The following is a 14137-nucleotide window of genomic DNA, read 5'->3' as shown; positions in this document are numbered from 1 at the left end:
GAAGTTTGCCGAGCCGTTGAAGGAGGCTGGGGTGGATCTGTGGAGATGACGACTTGGGAAGCGAGACAAAGGAAAGGATTGGAGCAGGTCAATGCAGAAGCTTAACGCCAAGCCGCTGAAGGTTGTCGATAGTCAAGCAATACATGATGATCTTGTTGGGGAAGAAGATGAACAAAGGATAATAAGTGGCTGATGGTAATGAGCCTGTCCAGAGACAGCCATACCTGAACGATAGTATGTATTGCGTTTACTAATAATTCAAAAGTCGGAGAATAGTCATGAACCTCATTCTCTCCCGTCCGTGATCGATGCAAGTGGGTATCATTCAAAAGACAGATAACGCCCGTCCCTTAATGAACTCCTCATATAGACACTCTCGAACGACCTCTCCACAATTCCTCTCACTGGGGTAGAACTAAATGTCCCAACAATGCATAAACGTGCGCGAGTCAAACGCCAGAACTCTGCTGATCGACGTTGTCTGTTTCTTCCCGTTGCTGTTGTTGTTGATCCTGGGAAGGTCCGATAGGGTCAAGAGTCCATCGCCAGTCTCGATGGCGCTTCTTGCGTCCAGCCACGGGAGTCGCAGGACAGGAATCACTGTCGTCTTCCTCGTCCGAAGACTCTCGCTTGTCGCCGGTGTGTGGTGACGATGCTTCCTTCTTTTCCACCTCAACCGTTTCACTCTTCTCATCTTCGTCGTCTTCATCGTCTTCGTCAACGGTCGAGGTCTTTTCAGATGGCGAAAGCTCGAGGGTTGATATGGTCGACGTCGACGATTCAATGTCCGAGTGCTTCATCGTGTATTTGGTAGTCTGGATATCCTCGGTCAAAGGAGCCTTAAAGGCGACCTTCTTTGCGGCGGGAAACATCGGTTTCGATTGTGCGAATGATATTATTCGAGCTGGTTTCCGAGCTATCGGACTGTTGACCAAGATCGACTTGACGTTGTACGGCACCCGGTAGGGAACTTCTGCTGTGGAGAAGTCGACGGTCGAGGCGGTCGAACACGTCGACGATGAAGATGCAGCAGAATCGTTTCGATCTTCGCAGTCGACTTGTGCAATCTGATCGTCGACGTTCGCAACGTCTGTAGCAAGTGGCGCTAGCCTCGGTTTCGATGGTCGAGCATTTACCGTCTGTCGCGATTGTGCTTGGTCGTAGGCATTGCTGAAGGTGTTTCGGGTTGTAGGTGATGTCGCAGAGAGCGTGTCCAGCCTTAAACTGGTCGAACCTTTGCCAAAGACTGAAGGGACATTCGCCGTGTTTAACGAGAGTTTGGGCCTTTTCGCCGGCGAAGGAGACGGCGCCAGGAGCGTCGGACCAGATGATTGATTATAAGCCATAGGCGCAGAGGGGAGGATGGCAAGTGACATTGTGCTGCTGGACAAGGGCGGGTGAACTGGTAGTGGAGGTGTCGAGGGCATATAGGTGAGCATGACCTTCGCTCTGATACAGCCACTGAGGTTCCACCAGATCCACCGCGAGCAGAACAAGGCAAGTGTCAAGGGCACAACTGCACGCCTCGTGTAGAAGTGTACCGCGGATGGGGCAGCGTCCCAGTCGTGTGGAGGGGTTCCAGCTCGTATTGAAGGACCGGCAAGGCGCCTGATTAAGGAAAGGTAGTGCCAGATCTGGAAATAGAAGAAACCGATCAGCAGGCAGCGCTCACGGGCGTGCGCATGGGGCGGATGACGCGAGATCAGTCCCAGCGCGGTGTTGCTGGACGACGATATTGTTGTTGCGGTGATTGAGACGGCGGACGCAATCGTCGTCGAAGAGGGAGGCTCACGTCTAAATGATCGACGTTCCCCTCCAAGGCCTCCAAACCTGACGGAAATAGTGTGGCAAATGGGACAAGCGTTGGTGGGCGCTTAGACCACACCCTTGTCAGCGGTCGCTATTTTGAATTACTGTACAGTAGCCTTTTGTGGGCGCGTCCGGGAGGCTAGCCTCCAGCGTGGTTGGCGCCGGTGTAAAGGCAAGCTCTACCGAGCCCTCGATGTGCATGGGCCAGACCGATTTCTCCCAGATCTTCCATCCTGTCGAGTTTGCGTCCGGGCACAAGTCCTTTGTCGATGATTGCAGCTGTCCCGAGAGCCGTCCTACCTCGTCGCAACTACTTTCTCGAGGAGGTCGAAGAAGCATCGGCGGAGGCGACAGATGGATCGCTGCGCAACCCTTTGCAAGGCTTAGTTGTCTTGCGTGCGAAACATAGCACCGGCCACTCGCAAGCGGCGACCGACGGCGCCGTACTTGTTGCGTGTTTGTTGCTGTTTGCCATCATACGGACCGCTTTGGGTTATTTTCAAGGCTGAGGGCGTTCGTCGACGGCTTCCACCGTCTTGCCGCGTGTCGACATGGGAGTGTGTCGCGGCCTACGCAATTTGCAGTGTTGTCTCGCCCCAACCGCGCATTCTCCGACTGTTTGCCGCGTTGCACCGACGACATGATCAGCGCTTGCTCAAACCTTTCTGTGTAACTGCGAGCAGACTTTACGTCTGGAGCACAGCGTTCGCTTTGCATGGACAGCTCTCGAAGACTTGCTGCAGTGAAAGTCTTGACGAGAGGCGTGCATTGGCGACGTCTCTGAAGGCGCCGCTGACGACATGTAGATGCTGCCATCCTGGGGATGCAAGCTCTCTGCCGTCGTCCAACGCTCACCCTTGAAGCCACAAGCACTCCAGCATGCTGTACATGGGATCGCAAGTGTTGGACGCCTCTCAGATGAGGCACGTGTTGGCTGACAGGATTAGATCTGATGACCATGTTGCAACAAAACCCGAGTTTGCGGCGGGCATGAGGGAATGGCTGCTGACTGTGAGAACTGCCCTGGTAGCGAAGATGTTTCGCCTCTCGGTTACGATCATGACTCGTTGGCAATATGGCGACTGCCATCTCGGGGTCACAAGGCTGCAACGGTCGTCGAAAAAAAGCGAGGGAGCCGGAGTAAATGCCTTATAGGTGCATGCGAGCCAGCCGGCGAACTGACAGGGCCCGACGATAATATCACGGATACTATTCAATCTCACGATTGATTGCTGTTGATATTCCGTCGATTGGCCGAGCCTTGGTGAGTAGTGCGATGTCCGGAGCAATCGACGAGACATCAATGTGGCTGGATCGAGACGAATGCAGCTATTCGAGTCGAAGGAAGGTCGTCTCGTACTGTTGCTGCTGGACCCGCCTCGTGTCGACGGCGAGGGTCGGAGGATGCCATGTGGCGGTTGGGGAAGTACTTTGTTTCATCCCAAAAGAGACGCCGGCAGCTATAGGCAATACTGGTTCGAGGGAATATAAGATGCAAGACTAAAGTCTAACCACTGTATACGCACTTGTTATGCAGCCGCAAGCCATAGTTGCAGGCGTCTTGATTCAGACCAAACGGTCGATGTACTTGCTGAGCGTACGAAGACGGTCTTGGCGGTGGTTTGGCCAAAGACGAGATGTCTGCCTTCGTCTTACGTTGCCTTCGAGATCGTATTCCTCGACGCCAGGTAGGATCTGGAGGCTGGATAATCCCAGCACGTTGGGAGCGGGCCAAGTAGTGACTGAGTACGAGCTGCTGCACGCATGTATCGATTTTGCCATGAGCGGGCGAGTTGTCCGTGGAGGTCGGCCGAGTGGTCGCGCATTCTGCAGATGGTGCGATGGAGTCGGACGGAGGTGGTCGTCGTGTCTTTCGTGTGCTCGTGTTCTAGTCGCGACATTGAGTCCGTGAGTCCGTGCGTTGGAAGCGCGACCTGCATTTGGCAGCGATGGACGTCGAATTCGACTTCACTTCGACAACGACACTATCCACCTTCACCGGCAAAGACCCGACGCGTCTTGATGCTGATGGTCACTGTCGGCTATTCAACCACCCCCTTTTGAAGCCATCGACAAAATGAAGACGCGATGGAAGCCCGCAAGGTCCCGGCACGGAAAGACCACAGGATAATCATCCACTTCGACTACGACTGTTTCTATGCCTCAGTCTTCGAAGCGAAGAATCCAGCCCTGCGAAGCCTGCCATTTGCTGTCCAGCAGAAGCAGATCATTGTGACCTGCAACTATGAAGCACGTCGCCGAGGCCTGCACAAGTTGCAGCTGATTAAAGATGCAAGACGCACATGTCCTGAGGTCATTATCGAGCTGGGAGAGGATATCAGCAGGTTCAGAGATGCCAGTAAAGAGCTGTATGGCTTCATCAAGAGCTTCTCGTGGAATGACAAAATTGAGCGACTGGGTTTTGATGAAGTATGGATGGATGTCACGGACATGGTGGAATGGAACATGAGCTGTTTGAACAGGAACAACCTCCACGAGTCATTCTTTCAGATCTCGAAAGATGATCCGACTGTAGGCTTCTCGTTTGATGCAACAGCCATCGCCGGCCATCCATATCCTAAGGACTATGCGTTTGAATCTGATCAAACCCCGGACGACCTTACGTTGCGTTTCCGGCTTGGAAGTCATGTAGCAATGTACCTTCGCCACCAGTTGGAGCAGCAGAGAGGATATACCTCTACTGTTGGTATTGCGACGTCCAAGCTGTTAGCAAAATTGGCCGGTAATCTCAACAAGCCCAAAGGCCAAACGACGGTAATGCCACCACTTGTCAGTCTGGACGGTGAATCCAGCAACGTCACGAAGTTTATGGACGATCACGAAATTGGTAAAGTTCCTGGCGTTGGCTTCAAGCTCGCACAGAAACTGCGAGAGTTCTACTTGCAAAGACCTGCAGAGTTCGATTCTGGACTTGTTTACGGCGGGACGAAAGAACGTGTTACCGTTGCCGACTTGCGCAGTCATCCAGAGGTCAACTCCGAGATTCTGGAGAAGTTGCTTTCGGGTCCCGGGTCACCTCATGGTATCGGCTACAAGATCTGGTGTCTCTTGCATGGCGTGGATGATTCCGAAGTCAGCTCTGCCAGAGCAGTGCCGCGTCAGATCAGTATTGAGGATAGTTACATCCGCCTTGATACTATGCCGGAGATCATCAAGGAACTGACAATTCTCGCAAAGAGCTTGTTAACTCGCATGCGGATTGATCTGCTGGGCAGCGAAGATGATTTCGAGGCCACCAATGAGGACAGCGATCTGGAGCACAGCGCGGTTCCAGCTAAGCCTGCTACTACCATCGGCAAGAAATGGCTCGCTCACCCTAAGACTCTTCGTCTCACTACTCGGCCGCGACAACCTCTGCAGCCAGACGGCACTCGTGTTCGATCCTTCAAACGAATCTCCCATTCAGCACCACTGCCGAACTTCGTCTTCAGCCTCAACGAGACCATCGAACGACTCGCAGACAAGCTCGTCAGTGAGGCACTTATCAGCATGTTTCGCAAGCTCCACCCGGAGAAAGCAGGCTGGAACCTCAGTCTTGTCAATCTTGCTGTCACGAACATGGCGGAAGCTGCTGGGGAAAGCAAGACCGCCAATGGGCGTGACATCTCCAACATGTTCAGGAAGCAGGAGGATGTGCTCAAGGACTTCCGGGTCACTGATGACAGTCCACCACCGCTTGTCGGTAAACAAAAGGTAGATGCGGGAGGGCTGTCTACGGTGCAGCTAAATGGTAGCAGCTTTCCAGAAGCTGAAAAACAGCATGAGGTCCTGCCTGCTCAGAGAAACGTCGAGGAAGCTGAAAACGTCATGTTTGACGCCGATGAAGATGAGGATACTGGCTGGGATGACGGCGATGGAGATGATGAAATGGACGAATGTTGTGGTGAGTGTGGACTGCGAATGCCTGGATTTGCCATGGTGGCTCACAGGCGCTTCCATGTACAACCCGTCTAGTAGTCTTAAGAGATATTTCTCCTAAAAGACTCGCCATCTTGTGCTCAAGCCATCTAGTATTAATTCATGGTAGCGTATCAGTGTCTACTTCCAGCAACCGATCCAAATCATCAGCAGATAATTTCACAGCTCCCCCAGGCTGCAATAACCCCGTCAACACGCTCCCAAAATGCCCCTTCAATACCTCGATTACCTCCTCACAATCCTTCGGATCTCCCCTCCGATTCGGATCCCTCCACCACCCCTCCTTGAAGCGATGCTCAATCTCAAAATGCACACCCCTCATCAATTTGATGGTGAAGGTAATGGTCACGGGTTCGCCGAAATACCTCTCGAGGAAGTCGAATTGTAGATCGAACTGTTTGATGTGTTGGAAGCGGGTTGGGGGGAAGTGGTGCCACCAGGGGTAATAGCGGAGGACAGGTTTGTTGTAGGAGGTGCGGTCGATGGTTGTGTGCGTGGAGAGGGGAGTGTTGGCGTAGAAGAGGGGGAGGGTTTCCTGCCGGAGGAAGTGGGAGACTTGGAGGAGGGGTGGTTCGCGGGGATAGGGTCTTTTGGCGTTAGTTGGATGTTGTGGAGGGAGTGTGAGGAGGTAGATTTGTTCGCGGAGTTCTTTTGGGAGGCCTAGAAGGGTTGGTTCTGCCATTTTATTGTGTTGGCTTGTTGCTTGGTGAATGGTTGATGTGGCGTCGGCTTGTGACAATGATGGAGGAGGGCTTGGAAGCTGGACGTGGAGTGCTTTGAAATGTATCGACACAAGTTCAACCTTCGACATTACCACCCACAATAAGAGTCACACAACATGCCTACCGCCGTACCTCTCCCCGACGCGCAGATACCGACCCATCCACCAGATCTTTCAAAGAAGCTGCCTAAACTTACGCCTCGCCGTCGAATTCAACCAGAAGAGTCACCCTCAAACGCTCCGCCGACACCAGCACTGCCACAGAAACCAAGTCTTGAAGGACACAAGTTCTTGAAGCCTAGCAGACGGATTCTTTCCGAACGCGATCATGAACTCTTCATTGCGTCGCCGACTCACAACCTCATCGTCAGCTTTGTCTTCACCCTCTCCGACTCGGTCCGCGATACCACCATCAGCAATGTAGCCAAATCAACTGCGGCTCAAGATCCAGCGATTGTAGCACTCCTGGCTGTGCTAGACGAAGCGGATGCGATCCTCAAACAACATCCAGCGTTGGACACTGGCTCGCGTTTTGGAAACCCAGCTTTCCGGGACTTCCTCGCATCTGTCGAGAACACACTCCCCTCTTGGCACGATAAGCTAGGAGTGAAAGACCAAGAGGCACAGCAAGAAGTTGGAACGTATCTGGCAAATGCGTTTGGAAATGGATCGAGGATAGACTATGGCAGCGGACACGAGCTCAACTTCATCCTATGGCTCCTCTGTCTGCGACAGCTATCCGTGGTCAAAGAGGAGACATTCCCAGCTCTCGCCCTGCTGGTATTCCCCCGATACCTCAAAGTCATGCGTGACGTACAAAGCACCTACTACCTCGAACCCGCGGGCTCGCACGGAGTATGGGGTCTAGACGACTACCAATTCCTCCCCTTCCTCTTCGGCGCCAGCCAACTGGTCAACCACAAACACATCCGGCCCCTCAGCATCCACAACGACCTAATCGTCGAAGAATGCAGCAAAGACTTCCTCTACCTCGACCAAATCCACTGGGTGAACTCCACAAAGACAGTCCAAGGCCTCCGTTGGCACTCCCCGATGCTGGACGACATCTCATCCGCGAAATCCTGGGCGAAAGTCGAAGGCGGGATGCGGAAGATGTTTTTTGGTGAAGTTCTGAGGAAATTGCCTGTAGCGCAGCATTTCTTGTTTGGGTCTTTGCTGCCTGCTACGGAGGCTATGAGTAAGGATGCGGAGGAGAGGGTTGGCGAGGACGATGTGGGTGAGGTGGAGGTTACAGTTGATGGGATGAAGCATGTGCATAGCGCGAATAGTTGGGGGGATTGTTGTGGGATTAAGGTCCCTAGTGCTGTTGGTGCGAGGTTGGAGGCGAGGAAGAATGGGGAGGGGGGACAGTTGAGGAGGGTGCCGTTTGATTAGAGATATAATTGATGGTTTACGAGACAACAGCGCTTTTGAGAAACCAAGAAGTTGTCTTGTTGGTCTTATCTGATTGCCAGACTTGTTCCGCTCCATCAAATACCTAGTCAATATTTGACTAGGATTTCCTTCGGCTGCTCCCGCATTTGCGGACTTCAGTTCCTGAACGCGGAGGAGATCACTTCATCCCATCACTTTCATTTGTTCATGATAGCCATTGAACGAGGATCGAATCATCTGGAATAGAGAGAGGATACTGTAGGAGACCGGTCGTTCGAAATGGCCTCCCTTGCGAAATCGAGCGCGCCGACCTCCCTTCTCTCTTCTCTCACAATCCGGGCATGCTGTAAGTTCCTCCAAAGCCATTGAAAACACACAGATCCTAACATCCACCAGGCCTCCAAAGCGCCCTGAAATCCCTCTGCACGCAAGCGCAAACGAAAACCCGCGCCTTCTCCTCCTCCCCTCAAACCCTCAACTGGCTCTCCCCCAAAGCCGGCGAATCGAGCAAATCCCGCAAAGGGCGCCCCAAAGTGCCCACCGGCGGCAGCATCAAAGGCACGACCCTGGTCTGGGGAGAATATGGAATCCGATTAAAAGACCACGACCGCCGCATCAGCGCCGCACAACTCAAAATCGCCGACGAAACGATCAAGAAACGCCTGCGAGGAATGAAATACCGCCTCTACCACCGCGTCTCCGCGAACATTGGCGTATACACGAGCGGGAATGACCAGCGTATGGGCAAGGGGAAAGGGTCGTTTGATCACTGGGCGTGTCGCGTGCCGGTCAGTCGGATACTGTTTGAGCTGAAGGGGGAGATTCACGAGCAGGTTGTAAGAGATGCGTTTCGGTTGGCGGGGAATAAGTTGCCCGGGTTGTATGAGTTTGTCAAGAAGGGCGATCCGCCGGTTATGGGGATTACGAAGTTGGGGAATGGGGTTACGGAGGAGATGTTGAGACGGCCGAGGATGAGTGTGCCCGAGCCGAGTTTGCAGGGGGCGGCGGAGAGGTTGCCTGCTACGACGGGAGTGTGAAGAGTATGTATTTGTGAATGGAGATGCTGATTTGAGTTTGATTGTGGTTCTTGAATTACTTTGAAGATGAGCAGCTTCACTCGATGCGAAGGTCGACAGTCTCGCGAGATGGGCGACTTAGAACACTCTTCGTGGAACTATTGGCGGCTTAGTCGGCCTAGTCGGCCTGGAAGACCTGGGAGACGTTCGAGATCTGGTGTTTACTCTGATCGAGCGAATCGTTTCCACGCTGACCCTTCAATCCTCACCTCGCCTCGGCCCAGGACAAAACCGCAATGGCACGCCATCATCAATCCTGTTCGCGATAAGTTCTTCCACGTACGTCGACGTCTATTCCCGCTCTTCACCTCGACACCATGCCGGGAGACCCATCGCGATGGCCCAATCGACTAGCGCAATCTGAGGACTGATGCCAGCCCACCCCCGCCAAGCCCACAATGACTCTACTGACCACAGGCTTCAACTGACAACAACCACACGCACGCCCTCAACAACATGCGACGCCAGCATGACGAGCTCACGGAAGAGCTCGAAGCCGCTCAAACCGCATACGAAGAAGCAGATGAGCAGCGTGACCAGAACCGCGACCCTTACCTCGAAGACGGCCTCAACCTCCAGTACCTCTACGCGAACAACCGCCTCGCATGCGCTAGCCGCGAATACAACGTCTACATGGACGAATTCGATAACATGGAGCACCAACACCTCATCGCAGACATGCCACCAGCCGAGACGGCCCCCGACACCGACCGCACCAGCATCGCCACCAGTTCTCCCGACGACCGCACCACCCTCCTCAGCTACACGACCAACATCTCCGCCCTCGAGCGCAAACGCCAGGACCTCGTAACCTCGGATACCATCGCGCGCCTCTCCGAACACATCGCCTACCTCGAGCACCTGCACACGTCACTCCTCGCCCGCGTCTCCCAGCACCAAACCACCATCGCCACACTAACCTCCGACCTGGACGACGCGCAGACCCTCCTCGACAATTTCAACGCACAGATCGAAGACGGCTGCGTCCTCGCGCGGGGGCTCGCGGATGAGAATAGCGCGTTGAGGCAGCATGTGGCGGGGTTGACGGAGGCGGTGCAGACCGCGGAGGGGGAGGTTGGGAGGTTGGAGGGGGTGGTGCGGGAGATGGGGCTTGTGGAGGGGGTTTTGAGGGTGGATTGTGAGGTCTTGAGGGGGGAGGTGCGGGTGGCGAGGGGACGGGTGAGGGAGTTGGAGCTGGGAGGGAACTCTGTGAAGGTGGAGGAGAGTAGTGAAGAGGGTGGAGGGGTGAGGCTTGAGGATTCGACGGAGGCGATGGATGAGAGGTTGGTTTTGGGGTTGTGGTCAGGGTGAGGGGGTTCATAGGGCGATTTCTGCGGCGGAGAGGTTGGAGGTGGAGGGAGCGTTTAGCTGCTTGCTTGCTTGCTTTGAGATGAGATACCCCTGATTGCGTATGGAATGGATTACGGGAGCAAGGGATCGATACATATCCATGGGATGTGCTCGGGTAGTCCAAAGATCATGGGCAGGTGACTCTACCTGTGAGAGAAGCTGCTAGCTACAATTCGTCAGACACGATCCAGAGAGTCTGAAGATAAAACAGCATAGAATTCGTCATGAATTGACTGAGATCAGAGAGTCCTCACAACTCTCCGATTGCTTTCCATTTCACAAGAATAAATCTCTCTGTACGTCTCATCTCACCAGCTTTCCCAACCCCCAAAAATGCCGTACCGTTCATCCGTCATCGAGATCGATTATACATAACGCCACAGATCGCCGAACAATGCTGCCAAAAACGCTTCTAGAAAAAACCATAAATGCAACAACCTTCACCTCAAAACAAAAATCAAGGCTTCCGATCCTGCGGCCTCACCTCCGGCGTCGGCATCTCATGAACATCACTCCCCGGCATCTCAAACACAGGCGTATCACCATGCATCTCCGCCGCATGATTCTTGGCATTGGGTCCATAAAACTCCCCACCGCCGTCCATCTCCGAGTATCCGTGCTTGTTGGGGTCCATCTTGAAGGGCGACTCCATCTCCTGCGCGAACGGCTTGTGGGTGGAGTTGAGCTCGTGGATTTCGCCGCCGCCGAGCTCGCCACCCATGGGCTGCGAGATGAAGGGCTTGCCTTCGTTGGCTGAGTCTTGGCTGGATTTGCCGCCGGGGGCGTTGGTCGCTTCGAGCTCCGCGAGGCGCTTCTTCGCGGTTTGCTTCTTGCGGCGCAGGAACCAGATTATGGCGCCGATTATGAGGACCGCGCCGACGACGCCGCCGACGACGCCTCCTGCGATTGCTCCGGTGTTGGATGATGAACCGCCGTTATTGGCTGATGAGGTCTCGTTCGCGCGGAGGATGCTCTTGAGGCTTGAGCTGGAGACCTTGTCGCTGTCCCAAATGCACGGCGCGACTGTAAAGTTGTGGTTGTCGTAATCCGCAATCAAGTAAGCCTCCTGGAGGAAAGTACGGCCTAAGGTGTACTGTGTGTCGTTCGCTGCCCTTTTGAGCGGGAAATACATGGAAGTGTTTGGATTTTGCACGTTGGGGAACTTGACCGACAGATCGAATGCGCCGTAGGGAAGGACGATGTCGACGGTCGAGCCGCCGGTCTGCTGTGCTCCGAGAGTGAAGGTGACGTTGGCGTTCTGCGCTTGGAGGGTGTCGTGGAGAGACGAGTTGACGAGGTAAAATTCGGAGGTGTTGTCGTATGTCAGTCCAAAGGCCTGTTCGAAAGCCGTGCAGGCGGATTCTGGAAGCCACAGTTGAGCGATGGTGGAATCGATCAAGATGCTGATTCCTCCGTCAGGAAGCAGATTTGAAGGCGACCCCGCGTCGGTGGTGATGCCTTGAAGGTAGATCAGGAGATCCCGATTGATGTCAGTATACATGCCCATCGACACATTCTTAGTGCCATCGAATCGATTCTGGTCGTAGCCCCCTAGCACCAAGGATCCGAAGACCTTGCTGAGTCTGTACTGGTTTCCGGCGGTGTAGCCATAAGTCAATGATGGGATCGTCTTGTTGTTGACCAGCTGCTGCATGAATGACGGCTGAGGGTCGTTCTGGGTGGTGAAGTTTGCAGGATCCGGTCTTAGGCCAAAAGCTCCCACCCAGTAGTTCGGATCGGCAAGATTGAAGACTGTAGAATGCTGAACCGATGGCCCCCCTGAGCCCTGCCATCCCAAGACAACGGTATCAAATAAAGCGTCAGACGTGGTGTCCATTCCAAGATTCTGTTCAATTCCAATGTTGAAGATGCTGTTGGGCACCCAAGTCAAGGATTCATTTGGCTTGAACAGTTGCCCGCGCAAATCGTTGCAATTGCTTGGGTAAAATGAAGGGCAGCCATCGGTGCCGACTGTGATGATGGTGTTTGCCTGTGTGCTAATCAAAGCGCGTATGTTCTGCGCCGGCGTGCCGACCTGGAGCGGAAAGGACGACCACGGACCGTCTGGAAGGATTGTCAGTCGCTGTCCACGTCTCACCATAGCAATTGTTCCTCACCATCGCCATCCCAATATTGACTGGGCCCAATGTCTATCGCGGCGGGGATTGCTGTTTTGTTCTCGTCTGCTCTTGCGTGTAGTCTTTGCTCATTCCGTAGCGACGGTATCGACCAGGCGGACGCGAGTGGAAGGAGAGCGAGCGCAAGGGCAGCAGGGCGGGCGCCCGCGTCGGAACCCATGGTTGGAGGAAGTATGCGACAATGAATGCGGCAGGCGTGGGCGGATCGAAGACGGTCGAGGGCGGTTGTCGCAAAGAGGGACGATGCGCGATGGATATGGAGGGGGTTCGCACTGCAATGCCACTCACAGCGCAGACAGCATGATGCCTGTGGGTGGGAGACTGCAATCTACAGGGCAAAAGGATGGAGAGAGCGGACGAGGGAGTGCTGGGATTGAACGAAGAGGTCGCACTGGCAATTCCTGGTAGTCTCGTCCACCGCCAGCGCTTACTGGCTTCAGCTTCACTCAGCTCGGCTCATCCTCCAGCAGCAACACGATGCGGCGAGCGACGGACGTTTTGGGGCAAGATGACGGTCCGCCGCCCCCAAGCCCGAGGATCACTCATCGCGTCTATTTCTCGTGGACATCTCCCCCGTCACCGAATTCCACCTGGAGCGCATTTCACGACGACATCTCTTTGTCACCATGTCTCTGCCAGGGACGCCTCTGTTACGTCGAGCCGCCACCCTGCATGTTGAACGGCACCTGCTGCGACAAGTTCCTGCAGTCGCCGTCTAAATTTGGGGCCAGCCGCCAGGTCTCGCTTGGTGATGATTAAGGCTGCTCAAAGTCTATCTCGGCAAGTCTCGTTCGCTTGCTCTCCGTCAGCTACACCAACTGCAGAAACGAACGATTCGTTCCTGTTCCTAACCTGACAGCAATTCATCTCCCTCTCGGCATCTTCATCACCCAAGCCGAGGCCACTGCTCATCACCGACGGAAAAGCATTGCCTTCTCAGGCGTCCCGCGCCAGCAACGGTCATCACTTCGCCCATCCGCAAAGGGACTCCCGCACAAGCTTTTCAGGAATCAAACCTCCGACTCGTGGGAATCCTCCATTGATGACAAGATCTCACGCGAACTTCGAAGGCTTGTTCGATTTGTTGGAGCATATCTTGCATGCCCGTGCTATATCTCACAGCAGATCCATCTTCATCACGTATCTTCTGCTAGAGGAGCCTTACACCAGGTTCACTGTCCCACGCGGCCATATATGACATAATGATGCCCCAGCCCAAGACGACGGCTCCGAATTGGCGTGGAGCACTTGCCGTCGGCATGCTGTTTCGTGACACCCCTTTGCGGCCCACACAAGCACTAGTAGGGCCTGCAATGATTGTCTGCTGGACGCCTTGCCAACTTTAAAGTCGAACATCACTTCGGTTTGTAGGTACATCTACGCTTCATATAATGCAGCTCTTTCCGCATTTGCTGCGTCTTCGTTGTCGATTTTGCTTCGTTGTGTTCTTCTCTTGAACGGTCCGTTGAGTGGGAACGACATCATGTCTTCCAGCCTGTCGTTGTTGCTAGCATTTTCTTCACTAGCATGGACTTCACCACATTTCGAGTATCGAGCTATTGGGTTACGAGGTGAGTTTCAACCCGATCAACGCCTGACTTTGTCGCCATGAACGGATATCTTCATATACGTATATATCGTGATGCTTATTCTTCACAGCAAACAATGGCAGCACAACATCAGCTCCACCAACATCAGCAGTGGGCACA

The 14137-nt window shown here is 54.1% G+C and overlaps 7 protein-coding genes across 7 annotated transcripts; 4 read left to right on the top strand and 3 right to left on the bottom strand.

Moving 5' to 3' along the window:
- Positions 1-449: 449 nt before the first annotated feature.
- M409DRAFT_20216 (uncharacterized protein) lies at positions 450-1376 on the bottom strand (the record flags this gene model as incomplete). Its single annotated transcript, XM_033805283.1, has 1 exon — positions 450-1376. The coding sequence occupies one exon, from the start codon at positions 1374-1376 to the stop codon at positions 450-452; it is 927 nt and encodes a 308-aa protein (XP_033670690.1).
- Positions 1377-3897: 2521 nt separating this feature from the next.
- On the top strand, positions 3898-5784 carry M409DRAFT_20215 (uncharacterized protein; the record flags this gene model as incomplete). The annotated part of the gene is made up of 1 exon (XM_033805282.1): positions 3898-5784. The coding sequence occupies one exon, from the start codon at positions 3898-3900 to the stop codon at positions 5782-5784; it is 1887 nt and encodes a 628-aa protein (XP_033670689.1).
- Positions 5785-5848: 64 nt separating this feature from the next.
- M409DRAFT_20214 (uncharacterized protein) lies at positions 5849-6430 on the bottom strand (the record flags this gene model as incomplete). Its single annotated transcript, XM_033805281.1, has 1 exon — positions 5849-6430. One exon carries the CDS (start codon positions 6428-6430, stop codon positions 5849-5851), a length of 582 nt encoding a protein of 193 aa, XP_033670688.1.
- A 156-nt stretch (positions 6431-6586) lies between these two features.
- M409DRAFT_64804 (uncharacterized protein) lies at positions 6587-7864 on the top strand (the record flags this gene model as incomplete). Its single annotated transcript, XM_033816236.1, has 1 exon — positions 6587-7864. One exon carries the CDS (start codon positions 6587-6589, stop codon positions 7862-7864), a length of 1278 nt encoding a protein of 425 aa, XP_033670687.1.
- A 279-nt stretch (positions 7865-8143) lies between these two features.
- Positions 8144-8901, top strand: M409DRAFT_20212 (uncharacterized protein; the record flags this gene model as incomplete). Its single annotated transcript, XM_033805280.1, has 2 exons — positions 8144-8210; positions 8261-8901. 2 exons carry the CDS (start codon positions 8144-8146, stop codon positions 8899-8901), a joined length of 708 nt encoding a protein of 235 aa, XP_033670686.1.
- A 495-nt stretch (positions 8902-9396) lies between these two features.
- On the top strand, positions 9397-10251 carry M409DRAFT_20211 (uncharacterized protein; the record flags this gene model as incomplete). Its single annotated transcript, XM_033805279.1, has 1 exon — positions 9397-10251. The coding sequence occupies one exon, from the start codon at positions 9397-9399 to the stop codon at positions 10249-10251; it is 855 nt and encodes a 284-aa protein (XP_033670685.1).
- A 496-nt stretch (positions 10252-10747) lies between these two features.
- M409DRAFT_20210 (uncharacterized protein) lies at positions 10748-12588 on the bottom strand (the record flags this gene model as incomplete). Its single annotated transcript, XM_033805278.1, has 2 exons — positions 10748-12354; positions 12408-12588. The coding sequence occupies 2 exons, from the start codon at positions 12586-12588 to the stop codon at positions 10748-10750; spliced, it is 1788 nt and encodes a 595-aa protein (XP_033670684.1).
- Positions 12589-14137: the final 1549 nt, after the last annotated feature.

The sequence above is a fragment of the Zasmidium cellare genome, assembly GCF_010093935.1.
Source record: "Zasmidium cellare ATCC 36951 unplaced genomic scaffold M409scaffold_9, whole genome shotgun sequence".
Taxonomy (NCBI): Eukaryota; Fungi; Ascomycota; class Dothideomycetes; order Mycosphaerellales; family Mycosphaerellaceae; genus Zasmidium; species Zasmidium cellare.
This window is presented reverse-complemented; position numbering and strand designations above follow the sequence as displayed.